Source organism: Hevea brasiliensis, chromosome 1 (assembly GCF_030052815.1).
Source record: "Hevea brasiliensis isolate MT/VB/25A 57/8 chromosome 1, ASM3005281v1, whole genome shotgun sequence".
Lineage (NCBI taxonomy): Eukaryota > Viridiplantae > Streptophyta > Magnoliopsida > Malpighiales > Euphorbiaceae > Hevea > Hevea brasiliensis.
In genome coordinates this window covers 125,929,204-125,941,983 of record NC_079493.1, presented here as the reverse complement: position 1 = coordinate 125,941,983, position 12,780 = coordinate 125,929,204, and the positions used below count along the sequence as shown (strand labels likewise).

The 12,780-nt window shown below is 28.3% G+C and overlaps 1 protein-coding gene across 1 annotated transcript; it reads left to right on the top strand.

Annotated features, from left to right (window-relative positions):
* The first annotated feature begins 6,124 nt into the window (after positions 1-6,124).
* Positions 6,125-11,871, top strand: LOC110633143 (glutamate receptor 2.2-like). The gene is made up of 5 exons (XM_021781642.2): positions 6,125-6,494; positions 8,377-9,737; positions 10,032-10,347; positions 10,448-10,902; positions 11,169-11,871. Exons 1-5 carry the CDS (start codon positions 6,218-6,220, stop codon positions 11,754-11,756), a joined length of 2,997 nt encoding a protein of 998 aa, XP_021637334.2. The 5' UTR covers positions 6,125-6,217; the 3' UTR covers positions 11,757-11,871.
* The last annotated feature ends 909 nt before the right edge of the window (positions 11,872-12,780 follow it).

Sequence of the window (12,780 nt, the reverse complement as noted above, 5' to 3'; positions counted from 1 at the left end):
AATATTGTAACTTTAATTTTTTTAATCATACTTATTTGTAACTAAATTTTCGATACAATTATATTTGTAATTTATTTTTAAAATTCTATTTCTATATAAACTCAACTCAACTCAATTAATCCTTTATCTATATAAAAATATAAATATTTAATTAAAATTTAAAAATAATTCTGTTAAAAATTAATGATAATAAAATATAAATAATCAAAATATTAATTATAATTGCATTAGATATATAATTATAATAAAATAAAATATTCAAAAGTTTTAGAAATATTAAATAAGAAATTAAAAAAATAATAATTAAATACACATTAATTAAATATATTTAAATAAAATAAATTTAAAAAATGATAACTAATAAATTTTGAAAGAAATAATAAAAAAACAGCGCAAATAAAAAGCATTTAATGTATGTCATGTCTCGTATGATATACTATATATAGATAAATAAATAAAAACTATTTAAATAAAAAATTAATTTATAATTAAATATTATTTAATTAAAAATTGGTAATAAAAGCATTCAAATTTAATTTTTATAGCAGTAAAATATTTTTTATTTATTTGGTCATATTAATTAAATGGCAATGAATTGGTCATAATAATAATAATAATAATAATAATAAATATTAATTAATCTTAAGAAAGTAAAATAAAAAGAATATTAAATTATCAACATAAAAAATAATAAATTCTACATTTTATTTTTATAAATTTTTATGCAAACCATACATTTTGTCTCTCAAATTTTTTAATAAAGATTTCATAATAAAAACAATGGAAAATATAATAATGTCATAAAAATATTTATTAAAGATATAAAATAATTTAAGATTAATTAAATTATATAATAATTGATTATAAAATCATAAATTAATAGTCAATTTTTTTAAACTAATTGCCATCAATGACCTTTTATTATTATTATTATTATTATTATTATTATTATTATTATTATTATTATTATTAATAAGTGTAACATGTGGCAAATAATATTTTTGTAAAAATAAATTTATAAAAAATAATATAAATAATTTTTAAATATTATATTTAATCATAAAATATCTTAATTTTTAACAATTAAATTTAAAAAAAATAATAATTTAAATCATAAATGTTAAGATAGTATTATAAATAATAATGATAATTAAAAGAGAAATAAAAAAATTAAATAATAATTAGTATTTATAAAATAATATAAATATTTTTTAAATTTTGCATTTGATTACAAAATATCTTAATTTTAAAAATTAAATTTTTAGAGAAAATAATAATTTAAATCATAAATATTAAGGTAGTATTATAAATAATAATGATAATTAAAAGAGAAAAAAATTAAATAATACTTAGTATAAAGGAGAGTATTTATGGTTGATTATGATATCACAAATTAATGATCAATTTTCTTTAAATTAATTACCATCAATGATCTTTTATTATTATTATTATTATTATTATTAAGGATAACATGTAGCAAATAATATTTTTGCATAAATAAATTTATTATAAATAATTTTTAAATATTACGTTTAATAATAAAAGGTCTTAATTTTTAAAAATTAAATTTTAAAAAATAATAATTTAAATCATAAATGTTAAGGTAGTATCGTAAATAATAATGACAATTAAAAGAGAAATAAAAAAATTAAATAATAATTAATATTTATAAAATAAAATAAATAATTATTAAATATTATATTTAATTACAAAATATCTTAATTTTTAAAAATAAATTTAAAAAAATAATAATTTAAATTATAAATGTTAATGTAGCATTATAAAATATAATAATAATTAAAAGAGAAATTAAAAAAATTAAATAATAATTAGTATAAATGAGAGTATTTATAGAAAATGACACGTGGCAAGTTTTTCAAGAAAAGTGCCACGTGTCATTTTCATGAAAATACCTCTTTACTTTATATATATGAAATTATCTAATTAAACTGTTTCAATTTTATTAAATAATTTTGTTTGATTTAGTTCCGTTCAGTCCATTCTCCTATTAAATTCTGTTTTCCTTGTTTTTTACTTCAACATATACCAATACTCATTCCACATATTAAATGATAGCTTATTAATTTTTTTTTAATATTATATGCATATAAATCAAATTATAAACTAGATGTCGATAAAATTTAAATAAATGTTTCTAACAATTCGATGGATGGATGTATATTAATTGTAGTAGTGTATGTGATCACTTTCAATTAATTAACTTTGCATATAGTTTTGGTAGGTATAGAGCATGCTTTAAAATTAATATACATATACAAGTTGGTCATTTTTATATGTTTGATCTACTTTTATCCAAAAGTAGAATCTTTGTCTTGGTGATTAATGTGATTCAATGGGTTGATACCCATTATTCTAAAATTAAAAAAAAAAAAATCCTTTTAGCAATCAATAGTTTTTTATTCATTAAAATATTCCTCAATATCTGTTTTACAATCCAAAAAATATTAATTCTTTTGGAGTTCGTAGCTATTCCTCTCAATAATGTCCTCTCTAAAAATTGAACATAAATTATAGTCAATAGTATCATATTTTGAATGCTTGGACTTTGTGGAATTAATGCCTAAGTGTGGTTTTTTTTTTCCCACCAACCTACGCGTTAAATTAAATTACAGGAACATGACCATGACCATGACCAAAAGCACTCTTGAATTCAATTTCAGACCCCAAATTCCAGGATCTTGCTTATCTTCCATACTGCCTAGCCTTTCCTTTTTATATATAAGCAATGAATTTTATTAAAATAAAACCATGACATGGAAATAAATTAAAGAGAGGATAAGCTCCATGCCAGAACCACAATTTAATTAATTCATTAAAACCTTAAAACGACAACCTACCAATAAACTTTAACTCAATTGGTAGTAGCATCGCCTTCATGACTAAATATAAAAATCATATGAACCAAAAAAAAAAAAATAACTTAGCTGCCTATAAAAAATAGATACATTTACTGCCTTAGCAGTGTCTTTGGAAATACCTTAGTTGTGGTGGGGTGATAGCAATGCAAGAAGTCAATTTTTATATATCTTAGCTAGTTTATTTTCTTGCATCAATTAAAAGTAAATTATATATATTTACTATATTTATAATATAGAAATTGATATTTATATATAGAAAGAGAGAGAGATTTCACTGAACCTATTTCAATAACAAACTTATTCTTAAATCAAGCCGATTGGTATATATGACATGCTAACAATTTCAAGAAAATTAAGAGTTCAATTGCTTACTTCAGACTAATATCTTACGGGTGTCATTTGGAATGACTTATTTTATAATAAAAGAATTTAAATAAATACTCACGTAATCATGTTTAAATTCTATTTTTTAAAAATAAATTTTTTTCAAATTAAAAAAATTAAATTATTTCATTCTAAATATGAGAATTAATAAAAAAATAAATCAATTAAATTGAATTATTATAAAATTATAGATTACAAACAAATATATAAAAAGTCTATTTGACGTTGCTGTTGAAACTGCTGTCGAGAAAATCACTTTTCTAAATATACAAGTTAAAGAGTATTAAAAAATAATTAAAAATTAAATTTGATCAATTTTAGTCATAAGAACACTAAAATAATAAAATAATTTTTTTTAAATTATTTTTTTAAGGCATCTAAAATGATGTTTTTATTCAGAAAAATAGTTTTAACCTTTCAAACTCAATACCAAACAGGCTGAAAGTTATAATGTCGAAAGAAAAATCATGAATGGTTAAGTCTATATATGAGTTTGTTAATTTATGTGACTAACAAATTGTTTTTAAATAACATATAAAGAGGTTGTTTGGTTGAAGAGAATTCTCGGATCCAGTCACTTCCTACACATCCAGTCAAATCTCCACCAATGAAAACATTCTCTTCATTCGGTATGCTTTGCATTAAATCATCCATATCTTCCCAAAACTTTTGTTTACTCTCACTGTCTAGTCCTATTTGTAGGGCATAAGTACTAACTACATTTATTGTTTCTCCTTCTAGTACTAGCTTTACTAGTATAATTCTATCTCCTACTCTTTTCACAGCAATTACTGCGTCTTTCAATGCCCTGTTTATGATTATGCCCACTCCGTTCTTGTTTTTCTCCTTTCCGGTAAACCACAGTTTGTACCTTGAATTACCCACTTCCTTACTCTTCTCTCCTACCCATTTAGTCTCCTGAATGCAAGCAATATTCACCATTCTCCTTTTCAAGGTATCCACAAGTTCCATTAATTTTCCTGTAAGTGATCCAACATTTCAAGTACCAACCCTGATCCTCCTCCCATCCTGTTTCTTCCTAATTGGTCTCTTTCTATGATATCTTCTATTGTTTTCTATGTTTATCTTGTATTCTGTTCTACTATCTGTTCTCCTATCTGTCCTATGCACTAACTTTTTTACCCATATCTGTCCATGATGTGAGAACCCTTGCTCACTTAACACCACACCCAGGCGCTGGTATAGAGCGTCGCTTTCGGTGAACGCCCTACATCATTGTATATTTCTCACTACAATAATGTTAGAATGATTGGTCATGGCCAAGTGACGCCTGAAAAGACTTAAGACAAAAAATATACATTCAAAGTAAAACTTTCTACATGCCCTAACCTTTGATTTGTTCAAGGTAAAAAGTCGAAGAAATAGGACAAGACAATAAAACCACTTGAGCTTTACCATCAGCCAGGAGTAAACGTTCGTGTTCTTGACGTGCCATCTCAACAACTTTCTAGGAACTAAAACAGTCAACACGTATTTTTCTTGCCTTTTGTCTCACGTTAAAACCACAGAAAATTTTAGTTTGGACTCTTCTCAAAGAGACAAACTGTTAGGTACATTCTTTTTTGTTTATGTAAATTTTTAGTTAGATTCGTTCTTTATTCTATTATTATTAAATAAAAAAAATATTGATTACCATTAAAGTTTAAATAACTTTAATATTTTATTTTTAGCTGAAAAATTAGAACACAACTTTCTTGAATTTCTTTGAAATATAATGAGGAGTTTTACGTTTATAATGATATTGAAATTATTTTAAATTAAGGTTTTTTAAAAAATAATAAATAAATTTTACTAAAAAAATAAAACTATTCAAACTTGGGAAGTTAATTAATATATTAATTACTTGACTAATTACCAGATTTATTGTCAACACGTCCGTATATTAAATAATTTAATTGATAAATTACTCAGGATTATTGTCTTAACGTATCTAAAATTCTTGTCATTCACACATGATTGTAATTCAAGGAAGATTATAATCCTTATCTTAGAAATGGATCAAATAATAATCAATCAGGAAAAAAAATTGCAAAATTCTTTATCTCACATGATAATTTTTTATTTAATATGCTCATTCGATTAATAATTCACATTTAATTTGAAATAATTTAAATTCAAATAATCTGTAAAATAGAGAATATTAACTTAGCAATTCATATATATAATTCGATTAAAAATTAATCCATTTAAATTAATTTAATTAATTTAAATTTGACTCGAACATTAAATGAAACAATTGATTTTCTGGATAAAAATTATTAACTTTAATATAATCTATAACTCACAAAATGAGTTTTAAATTCTTTTTATATGAATACCTTATAAATAATTCGAGTCAATTGCATTCGACAATGGGCATATTCAAATCTATTTAAAAAAAAAAATAACCAATAATAACCTGTAACTCAAAATAATTCAAACAAAAATAGTTAATTCCAACCCACCCAATTCCACTTTGTTGAATTTATTCTATTTTATTAATATATTTTTAAATGCGGTCATAAAAGGTTTAAACTCATATGAAAATAAATTTAATAATTATTAAATTAAATATTTATATTTATATTTATACATTTATTATATATATATATATATATTAATTATATATAAATTTCATTATAAATATTTGATCTAATGGTTATGAGCTCATTCTCAAATTAAAAAGCTTAACATGGACTCAATAAAAAAAATGTGAACGCCAGGGGTTGAAATGTATTCATAACATGCAATTTCCTCGTAAACTATAGACAGTACAAAAGTCATTAATTTTCTCCATTTTGATACAGCTAGACCTTTGCGAGCAATGACTTCTTCTTCCTGTCCTTTTCTCCAAAGTTTTTGTAGTCTATAGGATCCTGATTATAAATACAACACAATCTTGTGTTCAAAATCTTAACTAAAACTGGAAGAAATCACTTTAATAGGCCACCAAGATGAGGAATAAAAGCTACCCTTCCAAGCCAGTTTTCCCTTTCATTTTCTTGTTTATTTTGACGATTTTGTTCGTAGAAATAGCGATGGCAAAAAACACTAAAGTCTCAGTGGACGTAGGCGTGGTTCTGGACCTTGATAAAAAGATTGGCAAGATTGGGTTGAGCTGCATCAACTTGTCCCTCTCGGATTTTTATGCAAAACATTCTCACTACAAAACCAGGCTAGTCCTCCATGCCAGGGACTCCAAGAATGACGTTGTTGGTGCAGCTGCAGCAGGTTAGTCTCCCCCTCTGACAGAGTCCATATATACATCACTTGTTCTTTCTAGTATTTATTTTGTTTGCTTTATTATCTTTCTCATATAGTTTCAAATAGAGGTGGCAAATGGATCAAGTCTAATGGTTAGAGTTAGGTTCATTTAGGCTCGGATTGCAAGTCATCTCGGATATATTGTCTTTTTTATGTGAGTTTAGGTCAAATTATATTGCATTTGATTGAGTCAATAAGTAGAAAAGCTTTCAGATTAATTTGTGAATAACATATAATTTAGGGTCAATTGTTAAATTTTTTTTCCAAAAAATTTTACTAATTTAAAAATAAAATTCTGGTTCATCAAGTCAATTTTAAGGGGTTAATTTCAAATATAGGTGGCAAATCAATCAAGTCCAATAGTTAGAGTTGGGTTTATTTAGGCTTTGGATTGCAAGTCATCTCAAATATATTGTCTTTTTCATGTGGGTTTAGGTCCAATTATGTGGCATTTGATTCATGTTACCCATGAGTCACTAATATATATTTTTTCATAATTTTTTTTAATTTAGAATTAAAATTTTATAAATTAATTTAAAAGGGTTAATTGCAAATCATTTAAGTCGAATCTTATTTTTAATCTTTCATTTAAATTCAAGTCATTTCAATTTTTCTTTTCTCTGTTTGTGTGAAAAAATATTATTGGTAAGGACCATCATATGCAGTTATAATAATACTCATGAATGAGGATTTTGGTTGGTTTAATATTTTATAGAGATAGGTAAGCAAGCTTTGAAGTCTTGGTCATCTCGTGGAATTTTGTTCAAAAATCGTCTAGAAAATGGTCTCAATTAAACTGGGGCTACAAAAAGACAAAAACAGGGAAAGTTCAAAACTTCATTAATAAATCAACAATAAAACAACTATTGGACGGATGAAATAGCTTATTAAAATTTTGGAAGTATTTAATATAAACTCAATCTCATATAAAAATGAGTTTAATAATTATTAGATTAAATATTTATATTTAAATTTATATAAATTTAATTAAAATTTATATAATAAATATATAAATTTAAATATAAATATTTAATTTAATAATTATTAATTTTATACTTATATAAATTCAAACTTTTCATAGCCACTTCCTTAAAAAAGGTAAAATCTCCGATAACACGCCTCATCAACTCAAACTAGCAGTTATTAACGAGAAAACAAACCGTTTTATTAACAAATTTTAATTTAATAATATTAAAATTATATGTAAAATTATTTGACATGGAAAAAAAATGTCTTTTTTTTCTTGAATAAATTTTACCATATTAGAGTAGTTTGAAGACTTTGAATATATTGATATAAAAAGTTCTTAACTTTTTTTTAGAGATTATGAAAAGTTTGAACTCATTCGAGAATGAATTTAATAATAATTAAATTAAATATTTGTATCTAATTTTGTACATTCATAATAATATGCTACCTTATTTGACAAAAAATTTTGAAAATAGTATTTAATTTTTTAACTAAAATCAATAAGATGATAATACTATTTATATATATATCGGCTAATTTAATAATTATTTTTACTTAACAGTTTTATTTTAACCATTATATAAATAGCTAACCAGTAACGTCTAATATCTAACAGCTAATAATTAATAAAACAACTGGTCACTGCTAAAACAAAATGATTAACGGTTATTATAAAAGCTAGTATTGCGAAATAAGTCCATACTTTAATTAATTTTATATAAACTTCTATATAAAATTTTAATCTACTAATTATTAAGTGTTTTTATATGAGTTTAAATTTATATTAGATGATTTTTTTTTTCATTAAACTCCGTTGATTACAAAAGCAAGAAATCGACTTTTAATTTTAGATTTTTTTTCCTCTCTTTTGCAAATGCAGCTTTGGACTTGCTAAAAAACGTAGAAGTAAAAGCAATCATAGGGCCAGCAACACCTATGCAAGCCAATTTTGTAATTGAACTTGGAGAAAAAGTTCATGTGCCCATTATAACATTTTCTGCATCAAGTCCTTCTCTTGCTTCCATTCGCAGTCCATACTTCTTTCGAGCAACACGAAGTGACTCTTCTCAAGTGAAAGCCATAAGTGCAATAGTTAAAGCTTTTGGATGGAGAGAAGCTGTGCCTGTCTATATTGACAACGAATATGGAGTGGGAATCATACCTTATTTAACCGATTCTTTGCAAGCTGTTGACACCCAAGTCCCCTACCGAAGTGCCATTTCTCCATTTGCCACCGATGATCAAATTCTTAAAGAGCTTCTCAAGTTGAAGGCAATGCAAACTAGAGTTTTCATTGTGCATATGCCACTCCCTCTTGGATCAAAGCTTTTTACCATGGCAAAAAGGGTGGGAATGATGGGTAAAGGCTATGTTTGGATCATGACAGATGGGGTGGCCGATTTCTTGAATTCCATGGATTATTCTGTTATTGAATCAATGCAAGGAGTATTGGGGGTTGAACCTTATGTTCCAAGATCAAAAAGTGTTGAAAATTTTAGGGTTCAGTGGAAAAGGAAATTTCATCATGATCATCCTGACTTAGTTGATGCTGAGTTGAACATTTATGGACTTTGGGCTTATGATGCTACAATTGCATTAGCCATGGCAATTGAGAGAGTAGCTGGAACCATGAACTTCGGCTTCCGAAAGGGAAATATTTCTAGCAACTCAACTGATCTTGAAACCCTTGGGGTCTCTCAGATTGGTCCAAGCCTTCGTCAAGCATTATCAAACACCAGGTTTAAAGGCCTTACAGGTGACTTTCTCTTCATTAATGGGCAGTTAAATTCATCAACTTTCCAGATAGTTAATGTGGATGGTAATGGTGATGGAGCAAGAAGGGTAGGGTTTTGGGTAACTGGAAAAGGACTTGTCAAAAGATTGAAGTCAGCAACAGCAAATACAAGTAAGAATTCTTCTTCTAACAACAATAGTACTACTCTTTCAACTATTATATGGCCAGGAGATACAGCTTCAGTTCCCAAGGGCTGGGAGATTCCAACAAATGGTAAGAAATTGAGAATAGGAGTACCAGTGAAGGAAGGTTTCACACAATTTGTGAATGTGACAAGATATCCAGGTACAAAAGCCTCAAAAGTTGAAGGATACTGCATAGATCTTTTTGATGTTGTAGTTGCAGAATTACCATATGCTGTGACTTATGAGTACGTCCCCTTTGCCAATCCAGACGGCAATAGTGCTGGAACGTACAACGAGTTAATCCATCAAGTATCCTTGGGGGTAAAACACCTTTTTCCCAATTCTTTGTAATTAAAATCTTGTTAATTTCTTCAAATTAGTAGTGACAGAAACTACTTCAAGAAATAGAATTTATGAACCAACAGAGTTAGTCCAATTGGTGAGGATGTGAGTTTCCTTCCTTATCAATTAGGATTCAACTCTATTAGGCAGCATTTCAAGATCAATTAAAAATATTGAATGCACCAGGCTGATATGAATGAAATTAGACTTGACTCGGTAAGCTGGCTGAGGATATTATAGTCAACAAAAATTGATCCTTGTTATTGTCTGCAGACCTTTGATGCTGCAGTTGGAGATATATCAATTGTGGCCAACAGGTCCTTGGAGGTCGACTTTACTCTGCCTTATATGGAATCTGGCCGTGTATCAATGATAGTGCCAATTACAGATGACGAGAGCATGAAAGCTTGGGTTTTCTTAAAGCCTCTGACATGGGATCTTTGGGTGACAAGCTTGGTTTTCTTTATTTTCATTGGATTTGTAGTTTGGGTTCTTGAACACAGAATAAATGAGGATTTTCGAGGGCCTCCTTCTCACCAAGTTAGCACTGGCTTCTGGTTTTCCTTCTCAACCATGGTTTTTGCTCATAGTATTCTCCTTTCACTTCTTCTGTATTGCTCTGTCTCCTGTCCGTGTGTTTGTGTTATGCTTAAATTAGATCTAATAATTTGTAAACTCTACATTTGCAGGGGAAAAGGTGGTGAGCAATTTAGGTAGAATAGTTGTGATCATTTGGTGTTTCGTTGGACTCATTCTTACTCAAAGTTACACTGCCAGTTTATCAAGTTTTTTAACTCTTCAGCAATTCCAACCCACTGTTACCACCATAGATGAGCTCATTAAAAAGGGGGATTTTGTGGGCTACCAGAATGGATCTTTTGTTAAGGAAACCTTGAAAAGCTTGGGTTTTGATGAATCCAAGCTGGTGCCTTACAAATCTGCTAAAGATTGTGATCAACTCCTTTCCAAAGGTAGCAAAAATGGAGGTGTAGCTGCTGCTTTTGAAGGACCCACTTCTATACATCTCATTCTTGCACAGAATTGCTCCAAGTATACACTTGTTAAACCTGCATCAATATTGGAAGCCCCTCGTTGGAAGAACATTTCAAATATTCAAGAATTTAACACTGATGGTCTTGGCTTTGTGGGTTCCTTCCCTCCTCTCTCTCCCTCTTCAATGTCTTAACCATGTTCTTATTAGATTGAGCAAGTCCAGATTAATTTAGGTTGCAGGTCATTCGAGTCTATTTTTTCAAATAATGTTTATATCAAGTTATTGCCTTGCAATACTAATTTTTAATTAAAATTTTTTTTTATTATTAGTAATTTGATTTTCGGATCAAAATTTGCTGCTTCTAGTTCTTATTGCATGCTTTCTCATGTGGGTTTGTTTTGTTCTGTGGATTTCAGGCCTTCCCCAAAGGTTCTCCTCTGGCACCTGAAGTTTCTAGGGCAATTTTGAAGGTAACAGAGGGAGACAAAATCAAGGAAATATGGGGGAAATGGTTTGGTGAAATGGGGACCTGTCCAGATCGTAGCAACTCAGTTCCTTCAAATAGGCTTGGTCTCAATAGTTTCTGGGGCCTATTCTTGATTGCTGGAATAACTTCATGTTTGGCTCTAATAATATACTTTGGAATGTTTATATACCAAAACAGGGGAGTCTTGAAGCCTTCTGATACTAGAGTTTCAATGTGGAGTAGAATTCTTAATTTGCTCAAAATCTTCAACCAAAAGGACTTCAAGTCCCACGCTTTTAAGAAAAGCATAGTAGATGATGGAAGTGGCATTACTGTTCCTGTCATGGGGGAACCAAGCCCATCCTCTTATTCAATAAACACAGATTTTCATGGAGAGCAAGGAACACCTTCTGCAGAAGATGTTTATCATAATCAAAATGAACTAACCTTTTGTCGAGAGGAAGCACTATTCATTGAGCATAGTGAGACAAGTCAAGGAACATTCACGGCAATTGAACTTGCATGTGAAAATTGTTAATAATCGGACACTAGTTCGATCTTTACTCCCAATTTTACTGTTGAAATATGTCCAACACTATCGGATGTATAACTTACACACTCAACTAATGAAAATTTGTGTTATTTGTGGCTTAGATGGGTGTATAAGCCAAAATCAATACTCTCCTTAGCCCTATGGTATCTAAAACATCTCACAATTTCACACTTAGATTATTGGATGGAATGAGAAACATTAACGGCTGCAAAATGAATGTTAATTTTTATGTTCTCGTAGTTCGTAATAAAACTCCGCCTAAGTAGATTGTACTTAGCCGGTCCGAAGCCAGGATAAAAAAGGAGGGTTGCGGTAGGTGACAACCAACGTAAAAATTTCGTCACACCTCATGATATGGATTCAAATGATATAAATGTTGGGGCATCTTCTACTTACGACGTGCTACATTGGAGCTCGAGTGTAATGAGAAATATGCCCGCGCCCAGGTGTGTTATTAAATGAGCAAAGGTTCCCACATCATGGACGGGTGTGGGTAAAGAAGTTTGTCTATAGGACAGATAGTACAACAGATAGTGGAACAGAACACAAGATAGCCATAGAGAACAATAGAATATATCATAGAAGGAGATCAATTAGGAAGGAACAGGATAGGAGGAGAATCAGGGTTGGTATTTGGAATGTTAGATCACTTACAGGAAAATTAATGGAACTTGTGGATACCTTGTAAAGGAGAAGGGTAAATATTGCTTGCATTCAGGAGATTAAATGGGTAGGAGAGAAAAGTAAGAAAGTTGGTAATTCATGGTACAAACTATGGTTTACAGGAAAGGAGAGGAACAAGAACGGAGTGGGCATAATCATAGACAAGACATTGAAAAATACTGTAATAGCTGTGAAAAGAGTAGGAGATAGAATTATACTAGTAAAGCTAGTACTAGAAGGAGAAATAATAAATATAGTTAGTACTTATGCCTCATAAATAAGACTAGATAGTGAGAGTAAACAAAGGTTTTGGAAAGATATGGATGATCTAATGCAAAGCATACAG

What these genes read in the sequence shown, in the direction of transcription:
- LOC110633143 (XM_021781642.2), top strand. Translation starts at nt 6,218, where the DNA reads ATGAGGAATAAAAGCTACCCTTCCAAGCCAGTTTTCCCTTTCATTTTC. An exon ending in TCCATCAAGTATCCTTGGGG is followed by an intron (nt 9,738 to 10,031) that starts GTAAAACACCTT and finishes TATTGTCTGCAG; the next exon opens with ACCTTTGATGCTGCAGTTGG. An exon ending in ACACTGATGGTCTTGGCTTT is followed by an intron (nt 10,903 to 11,168) that starts GTGGGTTCCTTC and finishes TGTGGATTTCAG; the next exon opens with GCCTTCCCCAAAGGTTCTCC.